The sequence below is a fragment of the Lipophrys pholis genome, assembly GCF_963383615.2.
Source record: "Lipophrys pholis genome assembly, chromosome: 19".
Taxonomy (NCBI): domain Eukaryota; kingdom Metazoa; phylum Chordata; class Actinopteri; order Blenniiformes; family Blenniidae; genus Lipophrys; species Lipophrys pholis.
This window is the reverse complement of record NC_137647.1, coordinates 25,034,393-25,062,172: the sequence shown is the minus strand read 5'-3', so window position 1 is coordinate 25,062,172 and position 27,780 is coordinate 25,034,393. Positions and strand designations below refer to the sequence as shown.

The 27,780-nt window shown below is 46.2% G+C and overlaps 1 protein-coding gene across 4 annotated transcripts; it reads left to right on the top strand.

Annotated features, from left to right (window-relative positions):
• The first annotated feature begins 1,154 nt into the window (after positions 1-1,154).
• LOC308124699 (apoptosis regulator BAX-like) lies at positions 1,155-10,931 on the top strand. 4 transcript variants are annotated; one of them, XM_080487896.1, is made up of 6 exons: positions 1,155-1,557; positions 1,629-1,665; positions 3,243-3,407; positions 3,484-3,622; positions 3,746-3,850; positions 10,608-10,931. In XM_080487896.1, exons 1-6 carry the CDS (start codon positions 1,530-1,532, stop codon positions 10,749-10,751), a joined length of 618 nt encoding a protein of 205 aa, XP_080344022.1. In that variant the 5' UTR covers positions 1,155-1,529; the 3' UTR covers positions 10,752-10,931. The 4 variants fall into 4 exon arrangements, with proteins under 4 accessions (XP_080344022.1, XP_080344023.1, XP_080344021.1 ...); XM_080487897.1 differs by having other exon boundaries at positions 1,162-1,548; XM_080487895.1 differs by having other exon boundaries at positions 1,415-1,548; positions 1,629-1,735.
• Positions 10,932-27,780: the final 16,849 nt, after the last annotated feature.

Here is a 27,780-nt window from a genome sequence, read left to right as displayed (position 1 = left end):
GAGCCCACAGGAAGGTGGAGAGCCCACAGGAAGGTGGAGAGCCCACAGGAAGGTGGCGCCCGGCGTGGGACATGAACCCTCTACCTTGAGATTGAGAGTCTCATGTTCTACCTACTGACCTAACATTATTATTGTATTATATTGTTCTATACAATATAATACAATAATAATGTATTGTATTATTAAATATTATATATATTGATTAGGAGAGCAGATCAACTGATTGCACGTTGAACAAGCAGTGAATGAATGTGATAACACAGGACTCTGAACAGGTCCATCTGGTCCTCACTAGGACCTCTCCTATCACTGCCCACATGTCCTGATGCTCTGACAGCCAGACTCAGTGAAGCCATGGCCGAGGTGGAGAGTCTGAGAAGAGAGGAGAGGAATGAAGAGATGGAGAACGGAGGGCAAAGAGCACAGTGGGGGGTCTTCTGGAGGAACTGAGAGGGAAACATCTAATAAATGAAGAGCTGGAAGAGAATATGTCATATAATATGGAATAATAGATAAATGTGTCACAATAAATAAATATGTAATAGGTAAATATCTAACTATTGTTTTTATGTAATATCAAAGGGAAATATGTAAAAATAAATGAAAGTATAATAAATATGTTATTGTGTCTAAATATGTAAAAAAAAATTACATTTGTTCCACAAAACAGTTATAACTTGTGCCCTAATGTACATGTTCATTGTCCATAAATGTCTCATTGTGTGTAAATAAAGACTTTCCATAGTGTTGTCATGGCTCCATCATGTTGCTCTAAAAGGAGAGGACAGCGTCCCAATGTCCCGTCTGCAAACTGCTTCCATTTCCTCTCAAGACTTTCTATTAGTATGCTACATTAAATAAATAAATAAATAAATAAATAAATAAATAAATGAAATAATTTTTAATTTAATTAATTAAAAATGAAAGCAATGATTCTTCACAGTCATGTAAATGTATATTTTCGTTGAAAACACATCGCGGTCACATAGACTTGTTTAGGCTGACGGGGCAGACTTGCCCCTCACAATATGGCGGCCGCTCTGACGTGTCGGAGCGGTGGGCGGAGACAGGATGCGCGGCGTCTCGTGTAGTTTGTCCATGAGGAGTTGCCGTAGAGTGCATAGATTGATACGTCATCGGAAGGCCCCGCCCCGGACAGATCCGGTCGCTCGGTGTTTCGGATCAACCAGTTCCCCTGTTGACTGGTGACTGATTTCCTTTTGGGTCCGTCATTGCAGATGTTAAAACAAGACTCACGAAAGGTTTGAAACTTTATTGTGAATGCGGTTAAACAGCGTTCACTGGGGCAGCTACAGATTTCTATCGGGGTTTTAAACATCTGCTGTTACTGGCCGTACCAAGTGACGCTAAAGGAAGTCTGTCACCGGTTACCAGGGAAACCAGTTAATCTGAAACACCGGACAATCTCCTTCCGACACCGCTGATCTCCGAAGTTCTCTCTTCTTTTAAAACTTTAAACCTTAAAAAACAGTCAAATAAAGAGGCTTTTAAAGTGACAGGACTAAACAATGGCAAGTGGAGGAAACTGTACGTCAGGTAGGATCTTTTATTCTGATGTTCAGCTCGTTGTTAACGTTTAAAGCTAATATTTGATTTTCCCTCCTCAGGCTCAGATGAAAGAATTGGAGAAGCGCTCATTAAAGAGTGAGTTCAACAAGTTTTCTACTACAAACATCAACATCTGGCATAAAACCAAAGATATCCTCATTAAAGAGTGAGTTCAACAAGTTTTCTACTACAAACATCAACATCTGGCATAAAACCAAAGATATCCTCATTAAAGAGTGAGTTCAACATGTTTTCCATCAGACGTGGTTTTATAATCCCCTACAAAGTGAAGGTTATCTGTTCATTTTATAGTTTGAAGCTTCATGGTAGAGAATCTGCTCGAGCTGAAAAGCTCAATATATTATAACAAACATTTCTTCTACCTGTTTCAGTTTCATTTGATAAAAACTGTTATGTTGATAGAACTTGTCTAACCAGTGCATTAGAATACTTTCTCTGTTAAGAGTGTGTCTTTGTTAAAATGATTTGACTCTTTATTTATCAAAGTGTAAAAGCAGGGAGAAGACTTAGCTTGATGTTTTCAGCGGCACGCCGTCGGGCCACTGAAGTGTGTTGGTTTCCCCCAGAATGACTCGAGTATTCTAGCTTCTTGATGTAACTGCCACGGCGTTAACAGAGGCGCTGAACGCTCCAGGTGGAATCACGAGGTCAACCACAGGCACTCCCGATGTGACTCATGGACGTTGTTCAGTTCTCTATAGAGTCCAGCATTGTTTTCCATCGGAGGCCACTTACATGTCTTGTTTCACTTTCACCTGGGAGTTCTCTGCTTTCACCGTAAACAAATAAACACGTTTTTATTTGATTTATTTATCAGACTATGTTAATCCTTCTTGGGGGAAATTCCGAGGGTCTTGCTTAGGGACCCTCGGTGCATGTTTTTGGACTGTGGGAGGAAAGCAGAGCACCCAGAGGAAACACATGCAAAACCACACAGAACGGCCCCAGCCGGGATTTGAACCGAGACCTTCTTGTTGACTCTAATTAATAATATTCCAATGCGCTCTGCATTCATTTGACTTGAACTCAAAGAAAAGTGTCATAATCTCAATAAATTCACAAGATGGACTTTTTCCTCTAAAGCTGGATTATAAGGAGAAAAGTAATGTCAGGACACAAAAACATCAACATCTTCAAAAGTGTTTATATTTTGTCATCACGATATTAATCCACTGTTTACATGATGTTTTCAAGTAAAAACAGAAAACGTTTGTTGTCTTCAGGGGCGTCCCTTTACGGTGACAACAGTCATTGAAGTCACTGAAATGCAACTTAGGAAGAATCCTAAATGTCAAAACGCAGCTGGGTCTTGGTCGTCGGTCCACTAGAATGTCTTTGTCCTCTGTCTTTATGGTGTTTTGTTCTCTGCGCATGTGTGTGTGGTTTTCATTACAAAAATAAACGGCGCCAACTCGTGGCCCAACCTGCTCACTACACCGTTTTTTGTGTTTTTGGCATTTCCGTGACAAGAGATGTTGTTTTCAAAACATAGCGTTTGACCAAACGATGTGTTTTCTATTGAACCGTCGACGTCTGATCAGCCTGAATAAGCTGATCTGCTGCAGGACTTCATCTGATTGAATGGAAATGGAAAAATGGAAATGGAAAATCAGTGCTGATAAATTCATGATCTGTTGTATATTTTCTTCCAGGGTCATCGCTGAGGAGCTGCGGGACCTCCCCTCAGAGGATGTCCCCCCTCTGACCCCCCTGAGCGGGCTGCAGCCGACCGATCAGGAGAAGACGTTGGTGACCCAGCTGGGAAAAATGATCCGCGTCATTGGAGACCGAGTGCGGGACGACAAGGAGTTCCAGGAGTGAGTTTCATAACAGGCGAAGTAGTGTGATGACCTGATGAGCTCCTTCCCAACCTGCTCTGCTCTGCTGCTGCAGTGCCATCGATGGGATCTCCAGGGGCTGCGGGTCCAAGTGGGACCGCTTGAAGGAGGTGGCAGACAAAGTGTTGGAACAGGGGATCACTTGGGAGAGGATCGCTGTGCTCTTCTATGTGGCCGGGAAGATGGCTGTGAAGGTGGGTCACGCTCGACTTCTAGAACCCTCCGGAGAACCCTCCGGAGAACCCTCCGGAGAACCCTCCGTTCCTGGCTGCGATGCTCCATGTGTGTGTGTGTGTGTGTGTGTGTGTGTCTATCAGATGGTGGAGGCTCATCTCCCCCAGTCCGTGAGGGACATCCTGAGGTGGACGGTGGACTTCTTCAAGGAGAACCTCCTGGGTTGGATCCGGGCGCACGGGGGATGGGTGAGTTCAGTTCACCTCAGCTGAAACTAGATTCTTGTCGCCACTTCAGACTTCTTCTTCTTTTTTTTTACCCAAAATGTCATTATAGCAAATGGAAATATATTATGATATTATATATATATTTAAACAAGGCTTTTACACACAAAGCTCATTAAGCAGAATGTATAATATTGCAGGAGCTTGAGAAATGACTTTTTAATTTTTCATCCACAAATTCCACTGACGCTTTGAGGGAACTGAGTGACCAACACACTAAAAACAGCACTGAAGGCAAAACATTAACAATAATAATAAAATAAAAAATGAAATATTGATGATAGTAAAGATATAAATAGATAAATAATAGAAAAGTATAAAAACACCTTAAATGGGGCATTCTAATGCATTGTGTACTACTAAATACTACACTATGTACCACTAAATACTACATTGTGACGTGATGAATTGTAGGACCAGTTGATATTAAACGAACCAAACACCAAATAAAATGTCATGAAAGAAACATACTTATTTAAAAGCACATAACTGAATCAATATAAAGATGTATAGTATATGTGAGGGACGTCCCGATCACACTTTCTGACCCCCGATACCGATCCGATTTTTCAGAATTGAGTATCGGCCGATACCGATACTTTCCCGATCCGATACTCACATTACTATTGCAAAGATACTCAATAGTGTATTTTTGGAGCAGCTAAGATGTCTGAAGCTAAAAGTACTATTGGCAGAAGCTTTGTTTACCTAGAACTTATTGTAAAACTCACTTATTGAATCAAAATACTTCTCAGAACGACTTAAGAACTTATTTAAACTTTATTCAGTCAGAACAACTAAAACCCAGTTACACTCTGCAGTCTTGTTTCTCTTATTTATCTTAACTTAAACTACTTCACCTGCATTTTGTGGCGAATAAATATTTTTTTAAATGAAACCCAGTGAATCAGTTTGACTAACATATAAAGTATAAAAAAGTACAACATAAACAGTATTCAGTAAAACCAATCAGAAGAACCCAGTTCCACTTCAAAGTGTCTTTGGCTGGTTGGGTAGAAAAGAAGTCCTAAAAAAGTGCAAATATAATAATAAAGATAAATAAATAAATGTTAAACATAAATACTCTCAGACTCCAATGTAACTTCTTTGTGTATTAAATTCCAGTTTACCTTAAAGCAGTATGAGAGGATTGACCTGAATGTCACTAAACATTTACATTTCAATGTGAATTATAAACACTTCAACCTGTTTGGCAAAAGTACTCTGAACATAGTTCTCTCAAAAACGTATTCAGAAAACGATCTTTGTCCTCCCTGTCCTTCTCCCAACAAACCGTCCACCCCTCACTATGAACACGACTCTACACAAGGCTTCAGGACATGTAGTACACATGCCAGGCCTTTAGGGGCGCTGTGACTCACCAAACAACAAAAACACAGAAGAAGACAGACCACATAGAAATGTAAACGTAGACTTGGGCACATAACCCACTCTATATCACTCTAGTTTTATAGGTCTATGGCCCCGCTCCGCCTGCTTCTAGCTTCTGCAGCTCCACCGGAGCTTCTAGTCCCTGATTGTTCTGGTTATTAGGTGACGTAGTGGTTATTAGGTGACGTAGTGGACCGTGGTGGAGTGAGGAGGGGGGAGATTACGTCATCTTTTGTCCACGGATGATGGTCTTTGCTGAGCGTACTCCACTGCATGTTTACTTTTTAGATGTCTTATCAGATTAGTTCTGTTAAACGAAGCTCTGGTGCTCCACCTCTCAGGACTGAGGTGAAGCTCTGGTGCTCCACCTCTCAGGACTGTGGTGAAGCTCTGGTGCTCTGGTGCTCCACCTCTCAGGACTGTGGTGAAGCTCTGGTGCTCCACCTCTCAGGACTGTGGTGAAGCTCTGGTGCTCCACCTCTCAGGACTGGTTTGGTTATCCACCTTAAACTCCCTCCAGACTGCTGGTTGATCCTCTCAGTGGCTTCAGGCTGCTCAGCTCAGTTTACGGCAGGTGGCACACGGGGCTCGCTTTACGGCAGGTCGCACACGGGGCTCGCTTTACGGCAGGTCGCACACGGGGCTCGCTTTACGGCAGCTGACGGGAAAAAGTTTTTTTTTTTTTTAGATCGGCGGGGTGATCGGCTGGATTTGCCGATTCCCGATCACTCACAAATCACTAATCACAGCTGCTTGAATCACTAATATCGGCCCCGATATATATATATATATATATATACACAAAATAGATACTAAGGATGCACTGATACCACTATACGGCAGCGCGCGGTTTACGGCACTTCACCACAAAGCGCGGCGGCCAGTGAGGAGAAGCTGCTCCACCCAGCGCACCCCCACCCTGCGCTTTATGACAAAGTTTGATTGAAAGTACTTTTGTTAACTGTTAGTTCTCAGGTTATGACAAAGTGTTAACCCTTCCTGCTCCGGTCTCCGGACCCTGGTCGGAAGACGCAGGGGAGACCAACTTGTCCTACGGGGTGAAGCTGTCCTCAGCTTCGGGGGGAACGTCCTCGTCTCACAGCCGGAGGACAGCAGGACATGGGACTCAGTTTCTCAGATCAACACTTGTTGTATTTATTGGCCAGTTACTGTAATGTACAGCTTCTCACTAGACCCGCTCTGCATAGCACACTCGCTCACTCAGACACACTGGTCAAGCGAGCAGTGCGCCTCTTAAAGGGGCCACGCACCCACACACACATCCTCTCCACGCCCACATTCTGGAGGTCTGTGATGGCCCTGGCTCTGTGGGGAGCGTAGTCATCCTGGAGGGTGGAGTTCGCTCCACATTCTGGAGATATGGGATTGCCACTGGCTCCAGAATCTCACTGTGAGATCTCACTGGAGAACCCCCCCCCCACCCCCACCACCACCACCTCCACCACCATAACCCTTAGTCTTAAAAAATCGGAAGACTAATAAAGCTGAGAAAAATAAACAAATTTATTTTTAATATAAATTAATTCATCCGGTGAGTGTCAAAGAAAGCCTCAAAGGTACCCCCCCCCCCCCCCCCCCCCCCCCCCCCCCCCCCACACACACACACACACACAAAATAAATCAAATTGGGACTTCAAGGAAATATTTGCCAATAAACAGTGAAACATGAAAAAAAAGGTTAAGATTACAAAACAAAATATCTAATAATTGAAATCGTACTTAAGGAAAAATGTCAACTTGAATAAACGAAAGCAATTCTGCAATTGAAGTCATTTTAACAGAATTTAAGTACCAAAACATTGAAAAGAGTCAAATAAAAATGCAAACTTAAGTACCTGAGGGTATTTCATTACATTTTTCAATCAAACTGTGACTAAGTAACAGTAGTAAAATACCATCATTTCGCATGTTCAAAAAAGAGTGGGCAGAAGTATAACTTACTAAACACAGAGAGTGGACTTCATACATGTGTAAAATAATTCCCCGCAGATGCAGAGGAGAAGAATTCACACGTTATTTAACAGTTTCCAACAATAAATGGGAAACAATCTGATATAGAGACGGGATAATATGGAACAGCTCACAAACGTCCTTATTTTGTTTACTATAATCCTCTTCTCCTGTGGAGTAGAGGAAAACTCAACCAAAATTCCAGGGTACTACGGTCATTTACCTTAGTACTTGCACCATGTAAAATGTGTTCTACAGACGATTCCACAGTCTCTCAGCTTTCTCAGATCGTCAGCACGTTCTAATCCTTCACCATCTAACATCACCATATCGGACACACCTAGGCTGGATCAGGGGTGGCCAGCCTCTGTGCCTGGCAGTGCGCTGGGTGGAGCAGTGGAGCAGTGGAGCAGTGGAGCAGACCAAACACACAATGCTAAAGCCACTGTAAGGAGCAGAAACTCCATTTCTGTCCACTGTTGCCGGCAAGAGCCTCAAACCGTCACTTCAATGGTCAATTTTCCAAAAAGACGGCCGACAAAATAGCGCTGTGCAGTCCTCATTGCCCGCCATGATATGCGCTCCTTACTGTTCCTTGCAGCAAGGTGCCAGAAACCGCGCTGTTATGTCTTCAGTGTGTCTTCCTACATAACAAAGATACGGCCGGTGAAGCTTTTATTAATGTCCACACCGAACAGGGAGTCCACAATGCCTTGTGTCTGTCTCAACTACGGCAGCCCTAGTAGGTCTGAATACACAACAGTAACGGGGTATTGGGTGTCGTGGTTTCGGTGGCAGTTTTATGAGTACGAGTATGAGTACTCATGCCTGGTATCGAACAGATACCTGATACTGGTATCGGTATCAATGCATCCCTAGTTATTATTCTAATGGCCTTCTGTTGAAGTAAAGAAATTGGGTCAATGTTTGTTCTGTAGTTATTTCTCCACATTATCACACCATAGCTCAGGTGTGGAAGAATGAGAGATCTGAATAATAAGTAATGTGAATTATAATGTAGTACTGATGTTGCCTTAAGGATATTAATGTGCAGCTTCCGACTAAGGTTTTCATCAACAGTAATTCCTAAAGATGTACTTGCTTGCACTTGTTTGATTGCTTTACCATTCATTTTATTGTGGGTTTGATTGTTCAAGTCCCGTTTCCAAAGATAACATATTTAGTTTTTGTCAAATTCATTGAGAGTTGATTATAGTCGAACCATCTTTTTAATACTGTGAGCTCTTTTTGTACTATGCTCATGAGCACTGGCAGGTCCTCTCCCGAGCAATAGAGGCTGGTATCATCAGCCTATAACATACAATTAACTTTGTCTAGAATATTACATGCATCGTCTATGTACATAATAAATATCTTTGTTGGAATCAGCATTATCGATGTGGACATTCTGGTCTCTATTGCTGAGGTAGCTTTCCAGCTAAGCATAAGCAACACCCCCGCCACCATACCGCTCTCTGGAGTAGATTGATGACCAGAGCTAATATATTTATCTCCTCGCAGGGGAAATCCTCAATGAATTGACCAATCAGTAGCAGCCACATGCTCGTGGTAGCACTCGGGGGGAGCTGGTGGGGGTCCAAGGTCTTGCTCAGGGACCCCCGGTACATGTCTTTTGGACTGTGGGAGCAAACTGCAATACCTGGAGGAACCCCACACACACACAGAGAGAACAAAGTCCACACAGAAAAGAGCCGGCCAGGATTTCAACCGGGACCTTCTGGCTGTGAGGCGAGAGGCTCACTGTGGTGTCCGGACCGGGGCTGCGGTGATACGTCAATGTACTTGATTATGTCGATTGCGAAAAATGTGCGTTGATGCATCGGAAAAAAACACGATAGTGGCAGCGTGTGGCAGCAGCAACTCCTCCGAGTTTCAACAGCTAATGAAACCACCACCAAGTTGTCTGTTGCTCTGTCCAAGTCGAGCCATGCGCTGGTATTTTCAATAGCGCGTTACAACAGTCCTACCTTGATCTGCACTGTGCGTCACGTGATGAACGTTAGTGGTGAGGTGCACCAGAGGTGGTCCCTGGCTTTATCCTGGAGGTGTTCTAGAGCAGAGCTCCTTCACTGTTTCTGCACCACGGATGGTTTGAAGCAGCATCGTGTTTTGTTGGACCCTCAGGACCGAGGAGGAGAAGGTCTTAACGAGGCTTACCCATCAACAAACCAAACTGATGGAGTTAAGCACAGGAGAAAAAGGTGCTGGTGGAAGTGAAGCAGCTTTCAAAATAACATTCAATGCAGACTAACTTAAACTTAAATGTGCTCTTTCAAAATAAAATTATTTTCTCTCTCTTTGCAGCTCGGCACCAAATAATCCACAGTTTGAGCTCTGTATGCTCACAAACTTATATTCATCTCATCAAAAGTTTAAAAGAATACCACATTACAGTTGAACATACTGTACATATCTTAAAGTTTACATCGGTTACAGTTGGTTGCTCTCAATTTAGTCACTGTGGAGTCAGGACTCACTGTGGAGTCACTATGGACTGATTGTGGGGTCGCTGTGGACTCACTGGAGTCACTATGGACTGATTGTGGGGTCGCTGTGGACTCACTGGAGTCACTATGGACTGATTGTGGGGTCGCTGTGGGTGTTTCTACCTTCATCTATCTTCACCACAGTGGCCAACATGATGAGTGAGAAACAGAAGCCATGAGGAAGTATGATTGGAGGGTTTGTACCTCTGGAGGCGTCTGCCATACAGTGAACAGGACCCCTCCATCACTGTTAGGAGCTTTAGTAGAATCATGGGACCTGCCCACAGACGTTCGCTCCAGAGCTGCAGGATGAAGCTTAACCATGGGACTTTAGCAACATGATGTTCATATAACAGTGCTTTCCTCTCACTCTCGTCTTTTCTGCTTTGTCCTGGTTTTCCTGGCTCTTCTCACTTTTCCACCCCCCTCATGCTCCCTGAGCTCCTCTGTCCCACTGCGTAGTACTTGCTGGAGCAGCAAAGCGCATCCAGACCTACCTCTGTTATGTGTTCCCACCACAGGGAGGACAGTTCAAATGTTGGCAAATTGTGAACAACGCAAGTATGTGATGTCATTACGCGACAGTCCTGGCAGGACCAATATGGAAGTTGCGTTGCAGCTCAGTCGTCGCCGCCGCAGCCTTAAACCTCGATCTCTGTGACACAGCTCCCGCTGAAGCTCCGCCCCTCCTTATACTGAGAGGAGCGTCTGCACCTCGTCTGAACACCAGGGGGCAGTGTTATCAGCGCCAACGTTTCAATAAACCAGTTAACTAAACTCTGTGCGTGTGCGTGTGTGCGTGCGTGTGTGTGTGTGTGTGTGTGCGTGTGCGTGTGCGTGTGTCTCCACAGATCAACAGTTTCTCTGACTTGGCTGTAGCCTCCGTGCAGAGTGTTTCCTCCCTGAGCTCCCACAGCTTCGGCCTCGTTATCATCTTCATCGCCGGTGCAGCTTTAGGGAGTGCGATTACCTGGAGGCTGGCCACGCGACCGTGAAACCACACACATTTATATCATATCACGACACCATGATCGGAATATTTATATTTCAAATGTGCCTGATTGACTCTCATTTTCTACTTTTCTACTCTGTGTTTTCTATGCAAAGATAAACCTTAACTATATTTGTACATGTCTACATTATAAGAACAAATCTCAGAACTGTTATCAGTGTGTACACACACACACACACACACACACACACACACACACACACACACACACACACACACACACACACACACACACACACACACACACACACACACACACACACAGACTATTCTGAGACCCAAACAGCATTAATCAAATCAGCATTAATCATTTGACAATTTGTGAAGTCTTCTCTGTTTTGGCATTATTATTATTATTATTATTATTATTATTAGGACTCAGGTGGTCAGGGACACTTCACAGTGTAGTACATTCATGTTTTACAAACTGAATATGTTGCAATGCTCAATATATTCTACTAACATTATGTTATCAGCATTTTTCTTTTTTAAGTTTAGAATTGTTTCATTGAGCTGCCTGTGTACGGACGACTGATTGTGCCCAAATTAAATAAATAAATACACCATTAAATAATGAATTAAATGTGTCATTAATTAAATAAAATTGGAATTTAATATATAAATGTGTCCTTCAATGTGTAATTAATTAATTAAAATACCAATTCATTTTATGTAAAATACATATATAATTATCAATTAAATAAAATATGAATTAATTTTAATGTAAAAAAACTTTAATTATTTCACTAATTATTTCCTGGTCCGGAGTTGCACTGCTTCATAAATTCATTCTATCTGTCAAACTCAGTGGGCGGATCCCTCCACCTGATTGGTTCCTCTGCACATCAAGTCAGAAGCGATGGATCTCAGATAAAGGATTGGTGCAGAGCTAGCAAATATATTCTGATCCACTGGGTGGCGCTAGATGTTAAAGTCTGCTCCTGGCTCGTCTTGTTTCCACCCGAAAGGTGGAGAACTTTTATTGCCTAACTTCTACGCGTGAGGTTACACTGAGTGTGGTCGGGTATCACAGGTGTTGCACCCTAAAACGTCCCCGTAGCAACACATAGCTAACAATGGTTCCTATCGCTACACTATACACGTCTTTGTTGGTTCGGATACTTAATTTAACTAAACATTATTTGCAACCAACCAAAACCAAGGTGAAGCCTGGGTCCTGCTCGTTAAAGGCCTCAGTGGTGAGAGGGTTCACACTCAAACATCTCTTACCAACTCCCGATAGGAAGTTCCTGCAGACCCTCCGCTGACGGAGCCACCGTGTCTCCAAACTAGAATCCATTGTGGAGGTTCACTTGGTGACGTTGTTGTGGCAGCTCATCTCAGGAAAAGACTTTTAAAGGTCCTGCAGATCCTCCGCTAAGGGAGCCTCATGTTTAGAAACTCTTCAGACCAAAGCAATGGCTTTGACTCCGTCAGCGTTAGCCCCGCCCACTGAGTTTGATGGGCCAGTTTGACAGATACAATTCATTCATGAAGCCGTGCAACCCCGGACCATGAAATAATCAATAAAATAGTGAAGTAATTAAAAGTTTTTTACATAAAATGAATTCATATATTAATTGATTAATGACACATTTATATATTTAAATCCAATTTTAATTAATGACTCATTGAATTAATCATTTAATGGTGTATTTATTTAATTTGGCACACTTAGGCAATTGAATAGTGAAATAATTATATATGTATTTTACATCAAATTAAATGGTATTTTAGTTAATGACACATTCATATATTTCCAATTCTAATAAATTATTGACACATTTAATTATTTAATGGTGTGTTTATTTATTTAATTTGGGCACAATCCGTCCCCTATAGCTGTGCATTGGTTACATATTTTAAATAAATGACACAAAAACACTTTATTGTATTGTGTGATTAAATTGAACCTCAGAAACAGCTGAGATGAAGTGACTCTTCTTGCCTGGAATGACGCCCCAGAAGTGAAGGTCTGTCCTCTCTCTCCCTCGCTGGTTTCAGTTTACAGAAAGTGTGTTGCTCCAACCAGCCAATCAAAACTCAAACCCTATATAGTGTCATTGGGGGACGATTTCAGAATTATTTATGAATTAATACATTTTGTTAATAAACGCCTGTTAGCTGAATTGAACGATTCTTGGTGATTATTGTGTATTTATTGTTGACAATTCACTGGTTTGTAACAGTCTGTGCTCGGATCTCACACCTTCCCTTTTATTTAAGATTGTTATATTTTACACAGAAATAACTAACTTAAATAAACCTTTTACAAATGAGACTGTTATTTTGGTAATGAGCTATTTCCAGTTTATCTGGTGGTGCCCCTCCCTTTTTATTATTAATAAATAAATAACAGATTTATTCAAATACATTTTTCATTAATAAATGATTTTTTGATCATTTGTTAACTTTAAGTAACTAATCAATTACTTCAGGAGTTGTTAATGAGTAAATGACCGTTTACTTCCATTAGTAATTTCAGATTTTCATAAATTTCTTCCAGTGATTTATTACTTTCAGTAATCTATTACTTACAGTAATTTAATGCTAATAACCAACATAAATTCTAACACCAGGTAGGAAGCACCATTAATTGTGAATCAATTTCACCTGTTGTATAAATGAAACAGACATGAGGAAATGAGAGGTGATTATCAAGACAGCTCCTATAAAGGAGGTTCTGCAGGTGGTGACCACAAACCATGACGCTGTTCTCATGGTTCCTGGCTGATGTTCTGCTCACTTGTGAATGTTGTTAGTGTTCTCAGTCCTGGAGGCAGCAGGAGGCGAGTCTACATCCAACACTAGTTGCTCAGGTTGAGCAACTCATCCAAGGTGGGACATCAATGTGAGCTGTGATAAGGTCTGCTGTGTCTCCCAGCACAGTGTCCAGAGCATGGAGGAGACACCAGGAGACAGGCCAGGACACCAGGAGACGTGGAAGGGGGCGTAGGAGGGCAACAAGCCAGCAGCAGGACCACTACCTCCTCCTTTGAGCAAGAAGGAACAGGAGGAGCCCTGCAACATGACCTCCAGCAGGTCACTAATGTGATGTTTCTACTCACATGGTCAGAAACAGACTTCACCAGGGTGCTATGAGGGTCCACATCTACCAGGGGGAGCTGTTCTTACAGCCCAACACCCTGCAGGGCCGTTGGCATTAGCCAGAGAACAGCAACACTGGCAGGTTGGCCAGTGGAACCCTGGGTTCTTCACAGATGAGAGCAGCTTCACACTGAGCACATGTGACAGACGTGACAGAGTCTGGAGAATGTGGAGAACGTTCTGCCATCAGGTACCGGGATGAGATCCTCAGACCCAGTGTGAGAACAGATGCTGGTGCAGTGGTTCCTGGGTTCCTTCTGATGCAGGACAATGCCAGGCCTCATGTGGCTGAAGTGTGTCAACAGTTCTTCCATGATGAAGGTCTTGATGCTCTGGACTGGCCTGCCGGTTCCCCAGACCTCAATCCAACTGTCTGGTTCCATCCACCAAACATACACACACACACACACACTACTGAGCCTTATTTTGACTTGTCTGGAGAAGTTTTACCTGACGTTGGAGCAGCCTGCAATGTCATTCTCCACTTTTATTTTGATAGGATTCCAAATCCAGAATAGTTTGATTTACAATGATCATTTTTATGTTATTTTGTTCTCAACCTACTCTACTATATATTGAATAAAGACGTTCAACTGAGATATTTCATTAATTGAGATCTAGGATCTCCCCCTTGAACTGCTACCTTATTGTGGTGGGGGAGTTTGAGTACCCAAATGATCCTAGGAGCTACGTTGTCGGGGGCTTGCCCCCCAGTAGGGTCTCCCAAGGCAAACTGGTCCTAGGTGACGAGTCAGACCAAAAGCAGTTCAACAAGCCCCCTATGAAAAAACTACAAAAGAGGAAAGTGACGTTGCCCGGCGAGGCGCAGCCGGGGCCTCACCCTGGAGCCAGGCCTGGGGTTGGGGCCCGCATGTGAACGCCTGGTGGCCGGGCCTTTGCCCGCGGGGCCCGGCCGGGCCCAGCCCGAAGGAATGACGCGGGTCCTTCCTCTTCCTCCTGTGAGCCCACCACCCACAGAGACTACCGTAGGGGTTGGGTGCAGTGTGGATTGGGTGGCAGTCGACGGCAGGGGCCTCGACGACCTGATCCCCAGACACAGAACCTGGCTTTTGGGACATGGAACGTAACATCGCTGGGGTGGAAGGAGCCTGAACATGTGCGGGAGGTTGAGAGATAACATCTAGATATAGTCGGGCTCACCTCCACCCACAGCTTGGACTCTGGAACCCAGCTCCTCCACAGGGGCTGGACACTCCACTTCTCTGGAGTTGCCCGCGGTGAGAGGCGGCGGGCTGGCGTGGGCCTGCTTATTGCCCCACAGCTCAGCCGCCATGTGTTGGAGTTCACCCCGGTGAACGAGAGGGTCGCGTCCCTACGCCTTTGGGTAGGGGACAGGTCTCTGACTGTTGTCTCGGCCTACGGACCGAACAGCAGTACAGAGTACCCGACCTTCTTGGAGTCCCTGGGAGGGGTGCTGGATAGTGCTCCAACTGGGTACTCCGTTGTTCTATTGGGGGACTTCATCGCCCACGTGGGCAACGACAGTGAGACTTGGAAAGGGGTGATTGGGAGGAACGGCCTCCCTCATCTGAACCCGAGAGGTGTTCTGTTATTAGACTTCTGTGCTAGTCACAGTTTGGCCATAACGAACACCATGTTCGAGCACAGGGGTGTCCATAAGTGCACTTGGCACCAGGACACCCTCTGCTGGAGGTCCATGATAGACTTTGTGGTCGTGTCATCTGATCTCCGGCCACATGTCTTGGACACTCGGGTGAAGAGAGGGGCAGAGCTGTCAACTGATCACCACCTGGTGGTGAGTTGGATGCGCTGGACGGGGAGAAAGCCGGACAGACTCGGCAGGTCCAAACGTGTCACGAGGGTCTGTTGGGAACGCCTGGCCGAGCCCTCTGTCCGCGCAGTCTTCAACTCCCGCCTCTGGGAGAGCCTCTCACAGATTCCGGGGGAGGTTTGAGACATTGAGTCCCAGTGGACCATGTTCTCCACCTCCATTGTTGAAGCTGCTGCTCAGAGCTGTGGTCGCAGGGTCTCTGGTGCCTGTTGTGGCGGCAACCCCCGAACCCGGTGGTGGACACCGGAAGTAAGGGATGCCGTCAAGCTGAAGAAGGAGTCCTATCGGGCGCAGTTAGCTCATAGGACTCCTGATGCAGCTGACAGGTACTGGCAGGCCAGGCGGACCCCAGCCCGGGCTGTGGTGGAGGCAGAAACTCGGGCCTGGGAGGAGTTCAGGGAGGCCATGGAGGAGGACTATCGGTCGGCCCCGAGGAAATTCTGGCAAACCATCCGGCTGCCTCAGGAGGGGGAAGCAGTTTTTCACCAACACTGTTTACAGTGGAGGTGGGGAGCTGTTGACCTCAACTGGAGATGTCGTCAGGCGGTGGAAGGAATACTTCGAGGACCTCCTCAATCCCACCATCACGTCTTCCGCTGAGGAAGCAGAGGCTGGGTTCTCTAGTTGCTAAGCTCCTCGGTGGCAAGGCACCGGGAGTGGATGAGATTCGCCCTGAGTTCCTTAAGTCTCTGGATGTGCAGGGACTGTCGTGGCTGACACGTCTCTGCAACATTACGTGGTGGTCGGGGACAGTGCCTCTGGAGTGGCAGACCGGGGTGGTGGTCCCTCTTTTTAAGAAGGGGGATCGAAGGGTGTGTTCCAACTACAGGGGGATCACACTCCTCAGCCTCCTTGGGAAAGTTTATTCCAGGGTACTGGAGAGGAGGATCCGGCCGTTAGTCGAACCTCGGATCCAAGAGGAACAATGCGGTTTTCATCCAGGTTGCAGAACACTGGACCAGCTCTATACTCTCCACCGGGTACTCGAGGGTTCATGGGAGTTCGCCCAATCAGTCCACATGTGTTTTGTGGACCTGGAGAAGGCGTTCGACCGTGTCCCTCGGGATGTCCTGTGGGGGGTGCGCAGGAGTTTGGTTCGCATTGCCGGCAGTAAGTCGGAAATGTTCCCAGTGCACGTTGGCCTCCGGCAGGGCTGTCCTTTGTCACCGGTTCTGTTCATAACTTTTATGGACAGAATTTCTAGGCACAGCCAGGGACCGGAGGGGGTCCGGTTTGGGGACCACAGGATCTCGTCTCTGCTTTTTGCAGACGATGTGGTCTTGTTGGCTTCATCAAACCTGGACCTTCAGCGTGCACTGGCGCGGTTCTCAGCCGAGTGTGAAGCAACTGGGATGAGGATCAGCACCTCTAAATCCGAGGCCATGGTTCTCCACCGGAAAAGGTGGCTTGCCCCCTTCAGGTCGGTGGAGAGGCCTTGTCCCAGGGGGAGGAGTTCAAGTATCTCGGGGTCTTGTTCAGGAGTGGGGGGAAGATGGAGCGTGAGATCGACAAGTGGATCGGTGCAGCGTCTGCAGTTATGCGGTCGCTGTATCGGTCCGTCGTGGTGAAGAAGGAGCGAAGCCAAAAGGCGAGGCTCTGGATTTACCGGTCAATCTTTGTTCCTACCCTCACCTATGGTCATGAGCTTTGGGTCATGAACCGAAAGAACGAGATCCTGGATACAAGCGGCTGAAATGAGTTTCCTCCGTAGAGTGGCTGGGCGCACCCTTAGAGATAGGGTGAGGAGCTCAGTCACCAGGGAGGAGCTCGGAGTAGAGCTGCTACTCCTCTGCATCGAGAGGAGCCAGCTGAGGCTCAGGCATCTGTTTGGGATGCCCCCCGGACGCCTCCCTCGGAAGGTGTTCCGGGCATGTCCCTCCGTTAGGAGGGCCTCGGGGCAGACCTAGGACAAGCTGGAGGGACTATGTCTTTCAGCTGGCCTGGGAACGCCTTGGGGTCCCACCGGAGGAGCTGGAGGACGTGTCTGGGGTGAGGGAAGTCTGGGCTTCCCTGCTGAGACTGCTGCCCCAGCGACCCGGCCCCGGATAAGAGGAAGAAAATGGATGGATGGATGGATGGATGGATGTTATTTTAGTGTTCTTTTATTTTTTGAGCAGTGTGTATTTGACTTCTGCACTGTGGCCCGATGGTGAAATGGTTCAACGCTGCTGACTGCAGCACTTGTTGGTCGGGGCTCCACTGTCAATGTTCACTTACAGATTAATGAAAAAAGATCATTTAACCAAACTCACTTTTTACCAACCCGTTGAGAAGACTACTTTAAATAATTAAGTAGTAATGTGGGGTTGTAAAACTTGCTTAACTTGATGTATCCCAGTTACATGAACTTAGGATAAAGGATTTATTGTCCCAGTGTCCTTAGCGTATTCTGTCAGACATGCACAGATCTACTGTTGTCCCACAGCGTGTCCACACACGTCTCCAGTCACCTGGAGCTCCTAACAATCTCAGTTATCATCAGAGTAGTGGGATTACTTTGTTCAGCACACTGATTTGGTAAGTAAATACTTTATTGTAAACCATTACTTTGTCTGATGAGACAGGGCTCCTGACTTTAGTCCTGTTCAGAATGTGGCAGTGCACAATTTAAAAGCAGTATTTATTTGTGGTTTTTTTGATACTTGGAAAAAACAATATTATGTAGCTGCAGCCCTGATTACGTACAATACTACTACAACCTGGTGTACTGGTGGTTGGTTCCATACGGGTCTGTGTCTTTAACCTGTTGCTTTAACTTTATGTTCTGGTTCACTGTCCTTGTTTCAGGCTGTCCACACACACACACACACACACACACACACACACACACACACACACACACACACACACACACACACACACACACACACACACACACACACACACACACACACACACACACACACACACAGTAATTAAAGGTATTCACCTAATGCCTCATAAACTGAATGAATCCTTCTATTATGTGTATTTATTTAACAGGAAGGGTTAACAGACAGTGTTACTATATCATCCAGCAGATACTTTTATCCAAGGCAACGTACATCTGAGAATTTATACAACAGAAGTAAAGCTCAGATTAGGAGATTACATAAATTAGATCCATGAAGTTAGTTTGAGTCCAGGAGGACAAAAGGGGGACAACTGGCAGTACAGACGTACATTAATGTCTCTACAGTCGGATCATGATAAAACCATTAATAAATTAATCAAGTTTGTTCATCCTAATTTTAGACTGTTCAAAATAAAACATTAGTAGTAGTAGTTTGAGACTATTGAAAATATTAGTTTATTGCATATTTAAATGTGTAACTTAATAATTCATTGCACATTTCAGTTTGAGTATTAGTCACACAATTCTAAAGTAATTTTTGCACGTCAGAATGATTAATTGTCCATTTAAATTAAATTAATTAAAATAAATTCATCATTTTTAATTCGTTAGAAAAATAAGTAATCATAGGTTTTTGATTTTTAAAGTCAATTAATAGCACATCTAGAAAGAAATATCCTCAAACTGGAACAAGTTGTGATCTAATTTGCTTTGACCCGTGAAATGTCGTATCACTGAAACTCATTCTGAACCAAGTACTCAACACTTTGAAGTTCAGTTGAACTGTTCTGGTTTTTTCTTCCATCTTTTCAGGTGCAGCAGTGCAGTATCATGTAGTACAGTGGATCTGTCAGTACTGCACATTTTCTGCTGAAAAGAGAGGCGACTGGTTTGAAACATGGAGGCCTCATCGACACCCCGACTCCCATGTCTTCATAAAGACTGTCTCTACAAATTAAAACTCTATAATACACTCAAAGTACACATATCAACATGGCACACTCAAACGGATGCAGGCAGAATTGAGGAAACTTCATTTCACTGTCAGTTGTGTAACTTTGTGGATCCTTGCACAGAAGCAGAGTTTTTTACCCATTTGGGAAGACATTTTAAACTGAGACAAATATATACAATAAAATTAATTATAAATGATAATAATACTAAGAGGTGAGTAGAGCTCAGATATTACCTGAATCACTGGGAACACACAAATCTGTTCATTTTCATCTGCAATCTGGCCGTGATTTCTTCCATCAAGCAAATCAAGTTATTTTCACAGTGTGACTTTTATAGAAGTAAAGGATCCAAACACTTTGACCACCAGTGTAACGTGCTCCCAAAGTACCCAGTCAAAATACTTCAAATCAAATGAAAGGGGTCCGGAGGTGCCCCACTGATCTCACTCATAAATGATCATAATCTGCAAGAACCAAAATATTGGAGCTTCCTGGGTAAATTAGTTCATAGTACATAATGTGAGGGAGGTACTACCATTGTACTGGAGGGAGGTACTGCCGTCGTACTGGAGGGAGGTACTACCATTGTACTGAAGGGAACTACTGCCATCGTACTGGAGGGAGGTACTGCCATAGTACTGGAGGGAGGTACTGCTATTGACTGTTAGAGACATGAAGGGCATACAGGAGTACACCCTTCACCTGTATTACCCAAAATGAATAGAAAACACTCATTCAAGTATTCATGCTCGGATTGGGAAACGAAAACCTTCCTCTAAAACTGCCGACTTTTGAAGAACAAACTACTCAGGTAATATTACTCAAGTACACACTTTGCAGGTACTTCTTTGATGTCTGAAAATAATCTGACTTGATTTGATTCTAGTTCTTGTTACGTTCAATTGAAACACTGAGGTAAGATAAACTACCGTTCAAAAGTTCGGGGTCAGCCAGACAATTTTGTGTTTTCCATGAAAAGTCACACTTTTATTTACCACACCAGATGTAAATCGAATAGAAAATATAGTCCAGACATTGACAAGGTTAGAAATAATGGTATTTATTTGAAATAATTTTTGCTTTGGTCAAAGAATCCTCTATTTGCAGTAATCCCAGCATTGCAGTACTTTGGCCTTCTAGCTGTTAATTTGTTGAGGTAATCTGGAGGAATGTCACCCGACACTTCTAGAAGCTCCTCCCACAAGTTGGACTGGCTGGACGGACACTTCCTGCGTCCCATACGGTCAAGCTGCTCCCACAGCAGCTCAATGGGGTTTAGATGTGGTGACGGTGCTGGCCACTCCATTCCAGATAGAATACCAGCTGCCTGCTTCTCCTCTAAATACTCCTCCACCCTCTGGAGGTGCTCTGGCTCATTGTCCTGCTGGAGGATGAAACTGGCTCCAACCAAGCGCTGTCCTCAGGGGACGGCATGGCGCTGGAACATGGAGGGATAGCCTTCCTTATTCAAAATCCTTTTCCCCTGAACAAACCTCCCACCTTACCAGCACCACAGCAACCCCACACCATCACCTTACCAGCACCACAGCAACCCCACACCATCACCTTACCCCACCTTACCAGCACCACAGCAACCCCACACCATCACCTTACCCCACCTTACCAGCACCACAGCAACCCCACACCATCACCTTACCCCACCTTACCACCTTACCAGCACCACAGCAACCCCACACCATCACCTTACCCCACCTTGCTTGACAGGTGGTGTCAGACTCTCTTCCAGCATCTTTTCAGTTGTTCTGCGTCTCACTAATGTTCTTCTGTGTGATCCAAACACCTCAAACTCCCATTCGTCCGTCCATAACACTTCTGTCCAGTCCTCCTCTGTCCAATGTCTCTGTTCTTTGTCCAGATTAATCTTTTCTTTTATTATCCAGTCTCAGATTTGGCTCTTTCTTTGCCACTCTGCCCTGAAGGCCGGCATCCCGGAGTGGCCTCTTCACTGGAGAGGTTGACTCTGGCGTTTAGCCGGTACTATTTAATGAAGCTGCCAGTTGAGGACCTGTGAGGCGTCTATTTCTCAAACTGGAGACTCTAATGTACTTCTCTTCTTGCTCCCACTTCTCTTCCTGCTCTGGTTAGAGCCTGTTTGTGCTGTTCTCTGGAGGGACTAGGACACACCGTTGGAGGAAATCTTCACTTTCTTGGCAGTTTCTCGCATGGAATAGCCTTCATTTCTAAGAACCAGAACAGACTGTCGAGTTTCACATGAAAGTTCTTTTTCTGGCCATTTGGAGCCTGAATCCACCCCAACACATGTGATGCTCCAGATACTCAAGCTGCTCAAAGGAAGCTCAGTTTTATAGCTTCTCTCAGCAGCTAAACTGTTTTCAGCTGTGCTCACATGATTGCTCAAGGGTTTTCTAATCATCCATCAGCCTTCATTGAACCAACAACCAGACATTTGCAGCTAGAAGAGTCATTTACCACATTAACAATGTATAGAGTGTATTTCTGATTAGTTTAAAGTATCTTCATTGAAAAAAAACTGTCCTTTTCTTTCAAAAATAAGGACATTTCTAAGTGACCCCCAACTCTTGAATGGTAGTGTAGTTTTGTACGATAGTTATGTATTGTTATTTTAACTCTATCACTGCTGGACAGGATAGGCCATGATCAAAGATTTAAGTTTTGTGTTCTGTTCAACGGAGTATTTTCAAAAATATTTTCATGTAATTTTCATCCATCGAGTGATCATTCATTGTTTTTGAGTCATTACTGTTAGATAATGTGTTTTTAATTGAATTGGCCTGTTAAGTTGACTTCAATATGATGAATGACTAAAACCAAAGATAAGCTTTCAGTTACTTTGAGTACTGCAAACTCAAAATATATAAGTGTAACGCGTGTGTTTGCGACCCAATTGCAGCACAGCGGACACACAGATACGGATGGTGAGGGCTTTATTTAAGTAGAAGGTGATACCTGCAATACAACAGAAGAACCAGCAGGCGAAGATCCAGACGGGGGAGCCCCCAGTGCAGCAAAACAAGAGTCTCGATTTCAAAAGGGAATTACCAGGAACTCGGGGTCAGGGACAGAAGGCTGAGGTTACAGACAGGGTTCAGGCAAGGCCGGCTGGTCAAAGGCAGGCAGAGTAGGCAGAGTAGGCAGCAGGTCTGGCGTGCGAGCAGGAGAGAACAATCTGGTCAGTGGGTGAGTGGAGAGCAGGAGTCTATATACTGAACCAGTCTGATTGAAAGAAGGTGAGTGGAGCTGCCTTGATGAGGTGGCTGGCTGGCAGAGTGGAGCAGAGGTGGAGCAGAGGGGGGTGTGGCTGGCAGTCAGAGCAGAGTGGCTGAACTGTGACAGAACCCCCCATTGAGGCCTTGCATTGACTACCGGGGCCTTAACGACATTACAGTGAAGAACCGGCACCCCCTCCCTCTCATCTCGTCAGCCTTCGAGCTCCTGGAAGGGGCCACCATCTTCACTAAACCAGATCTCCGCAACGCCTACCACCTGGTCCGCATCCGAAAGGGGGACGAGTGGGAGACGGCGTTCAACACACCTACCGGACACTACGAGTACCTGGTCATGCCTTTTGGCCTCACTAATATCCCCGCAGTCTTCCAAGCCCTCGTCAATGACATCTTCCGTGACATGCTCGACAAACATGTCTTTGTCTACCTGGACAACATCCTCATCTACTCCAGGACCAAGGAGGACCATGTCCACCATGTCCAGGCGGTACTCCAGCGGCTTCTGGCGAACTCCCTCTTTGTGAAGTGTGAGTTTTCATGCCTCCTCGGTCTCCTTCCTGGGGTATGTGATTGGCCAGGGGAACCTCCAGATGGATCCAGCCAACGTCTCCGCTGTCGCTGCCTGGTCCACCCCCGAGTCTCGTAAGCAGCTACAGAGGTTCCTTGGCTTTGCCAATTTGTACCGCCGCTTCATCCGGGGGTACAGCACGGTAGCAGCCCCTCTCACCACACTCACCTCTTCCAGGGTGCCCTTCTGCTGGTCCCCAGCGGCCGCCGCTGCCTTCGACACCCTCAAACGATAACGATAAATAGATGATAACTACTCCACTGCGCAAAAAAATGTTTGGCCACTAGATGTAGAGGTTATATTGATAGTATGACTGCCCTGGACCAATTTATTGCCACTTTAAAGGAAAGTAAAACTACACTGTCTGAAAATAAATGAAGAAAATCAAAGAGGAGTTTCTTCCATCGCTTCTCAAGTTGTTATCTGCGTCATAATGTTTATTATCTGAAATACTCAGTCCGTGAATAAAACTTTTTTTCCTGATCTGCCTGCCATTTTCTTTTTTTGATTGGTCGGTTGTGGGCGCCATATGATTCAGCGAGGGAGGTTGGAGCATAGAGCTATATTGAAGATATAGATCCATCCATCCATCCATCCATCCATCCATCCATCCATCCATTGACCTCCTCTTATCCGGGGCCGGGTCGCGGGGGCAGTAGTCTAAGCAAGGAAGCCCAGACTTCCCTCGCCCCAGACATGTCCTCCAGCTCTTCCGGTGGGACCCCAAGGCGTTCCCAGGCCAGCCGAAAGACATAGTCCCTCCAGCTTGTCCTAGGTCTGCCCCGAGGCCTCCTATCAGAGGGACATGCCTGGAACACCTCCCTAGCGAGGCGTCCGGGGGGCATCCCAAACAGATGCCCGAGCCTCAGCTGGCTCCTCTGGATGTGGAAGAGCAGCGGCTCTACTCCGAGCTCCTCCCTGGTGACTGAGCTCCTCTACTATCTCTAAGGGGGCGCCCAGCCACCCTACGGAGGAAACTCATTTCAGCCGCTTGTATCCGGGATCTCCTTCTTTCAGTCATGACCCAAAGCTCATGACCATAGCTGAGGGTAGGAAGGAAGATCGAGCGGTAAATCCAGAGCCTCGTCTTTTGGTTTAGCTCCTTCTTCACCACGACGGACCGATACAGCGACCGCATAACTGCAGACGCTGCACCGATCCGCCTGTCGATCTCACGCTCCATCTTCCCCCCACTCCTGAACAAGACCCCGAGATACTTGAATTCCTCCACCTGGGACAAGGTCTCTCCACCCAGCTGAAGGGGGCAAGCCACCTTTTCCGGTCGAGAACCATGGCCTCGGATTTAGAGGCGCTGATCCTCATCCCAGTTGCTTCACACTCGGCTGCGAACCGCGCCAGTGCACGCTGAAGGTCCAGGTTTGATGAAGCCAACAAGACCACATCATCTGCAAAAAGCAGAGACGAGATCCTGTGGCCCCCAAACCGGACCCCCTCCGGTCCCTGGCTGTGCCTACAAATTCTGTCCATAAAAGTTATGAACAGAACCGGTGACAAAGGACAGCCCTGCCGGAGGCCAACGTGCACTGGGAACAGGTCCGACTTACTTCCGGCAATGTGAACCAAACTCCTGTTCCGGGCGTACAGGGACCGGACAGTCCTTAGCAAAGGGTCCTGGACTCCATACTCCTGAAGCACCCCCAACAGGACGTCCCCAGGGACACGGTTGAACGCCTTCTCCAGGTCCACAAAACACTTGTGGACTGGTTGGGCGAACTCCCATGAGCCCTCGAGTACCCGGTGGAGAGTATAGAGCTGATCCAGTGTTCCGCGACCTGGACGAAAACCGCATTGTTCCTCTTGGATCCGAGGTTCGACTAACGGCTGGATCCTCCTCTCCAGTACCCTGGAATAGACTTTCCTGGGGAGGCTGAGGAGTGTGATCCCCCTGTAGTTGGAACACACCCTCCGATCCCCCTTCTTAAAAAGAGGGACCACCACCCCGGGCTGCCACTCCAGAGGAACTGTCCCCGACCGCCACGCGATGTTGCAGAGACGTGTCAGCCACGACAGTCCCTGCACATCCAGAGACTTAAGGAATTCAGGGCGAATCTCATCCACTCCTGGTGCCTTGCCACCGAGGAGCTTAGCAACTAGAGAACCCAGCCTCTGCTTCCTCAGCGGAAGACGTGATGGTGGGATTGAGGAGGTCCTCGAAGTATTCCTTCCACCGCCTGACGACATCTCCAGTTGAGGTCAGCAGCTCCCCACCTCCACTGTAAACAGTGTTGGTGAAAAACTGCTTCCCCCTCCTGAGGCGCTGGACGGTTTGCCAGAATTTCCTCGGGGACGACCAGTAGTCCTCCGCCATGGCCTCCTCGAACTCCTCCCAGACCCGAGTTTCTGCCTCCACCACGGCCCGGGCTGCGGCCCGCCTGGCCTGCCGGTACCTGTCAGCTGCCTCTGGAGTCCTATGAGCTAACAGCGCCCGATAGGACTCCTTCTTCAGCCTGACGGCATCCCTTACTTCCGGTTTCCACCACCGGGTTCGGGGGTTGCCGCCATGACAGGCACCAGAGACCCCGTGATCACAGCTCCGAGCAGCAGCTTCGACAATGGAGGTGGAGAACATGGTCCACTCAGACTGAATGTCTCCAACCTCCCCCGGAATCCGTGAGAAGCTCTTCCGGAGGCGGGAGTTGAAGACTGCGCGGACAGAGGGCTCGGCCAGGTGTTCCCAACAGACCCTCATGACACATTTGGGCCTGTCGAGTCTGTCCGGCTTTCTCCCCGTCCAGCGCATCCAACTCACCACCAGGTGGTGATCAGTTGACAGTTCTGCCCCTCTCTTCACCCGAGTGTCCAAAACACATGGCCGGAGATCAAATGACACGACCACAAAGTCTATCATGGACCTCCAGCGGAGGGTGTCCTGGTGCCAAGTGCACTTATGGACACCCCTGTGCTCGAGCATGGTGCTCGTTATGGCCAAACTGTGACTAGTACAGAAGTCCAATAACAGAACACCGTTCAGGTTCAGATCAGGGAGGCCGTTCCTCCCAATCACCCCTTTCCAAGTCTCACTGTCGTTGCCCACGTGGGCATTGAAGTCCCCCAGTAGAACAATGGAGTCCCTAGTTGGAGCACTATCCAGCACCCCTCCCAGGGACTCCAAGAAGGCCGGGTACTCTACTCCCTGTCCCCTACCCGAAGGCGTAGGGACGCAACCCTCTCGTTCACCGGGGTAAACTCCAACACATGGTGGCTGAGCTGTGGGGCAATAAGCAAGCTCACGCCAGCCCGCCGCCTCTCACCGCGGGCAACTCCAGAAAATCTTCAGAATCAACACTGATTGTGTCCTGGGAGGAGCCTGAAGCAGACGACACTGTAGCACTAGAGAGGTTAAGTGGAGATATATAACTGTTCCATAACACATGCAGGACTGCTCGCTGAGCTGGCGATTCAGACATTGCCGTCAGAGTGCAGAGTGCATTTCCAAACTCTTGGTGCTCAAACTGTAGTGAGAAATCACCCAGAAGTTCAAGTCTCTCTTTTAGTATATCAATCAATTGCTGCACAGATGCTGGTACTTCTGGAAGCTGGACACGCCGGGCTTCTCTGGAGGAAAGAACAACTCAAAGTAACAAAGTCTGAAAAGAGGAGAGAAAAGGTGGGAGAAAAAGAAGTCACAACTGATTAAAATATAGTTGACTCCTATACCATACAGCTGCAAATGAGGATCATTTTCCAGATTAGTCTATGAATTAAAAATAATAAATATATATATATAATTTTTTTTCTAAAAACAAAGTCTATGCAGGTTTTCATTTCTTCTTTCTGTACTATGCTGGCATATACTGTACTTGGGAAATACATTAAATTCATTCAGCAAAAAAAACAAAACAAAAGAGAGGAGAGAGTGTGTGTGAGAGGAGTTGGTGAGGAGAGACAGAGGGGTGTGATGGGGGGAAGAGCAATAGTAAGGAGAAGAAAGAAGAGTGTGGAGAAGAAAGCAAGCTGAGGAGTGAGGCAGGGGAGAGAACATACCATTTTGAGTTGCTTTAATGGAGAAGGAATGTCCTTGGGGTCACCATCAGCTTTCCACCAACTGTGTATGCTGTTACAGGGTGGTAATCCATCAGCACATCTGGATCCAGGAGAAGGAGGTCTGCAGAGGTGTGCTCAACAACCTCATAGGACCTGAAATGTTCAATGAACCAGGAAGACAGCATTTTACAAATGAATGTCACCTCCTCTGCATTCACAAGAATGTTCACAATCTTATGGTATTCTGGGAGGCCACTGCATTCCCCTACAGTTAAAATCATGTCCGCCGCATACAGTGTCCCATGCAGGTGAATCGTTTTAGACAGAGACACACGGTCTAGATGAGGGTACTTCTTCTGTATTTTACATTGGAGTGATGGATCCAATTCTGAAACCCTGATTACGTTCACATTTTCCACATAGAGTTTTGACTTGAAAATGTTTCCACTATCCAGATAGTAGGCCATCATCTGCTTGTGTTTTGTGGAAAGAGTGATCAGCA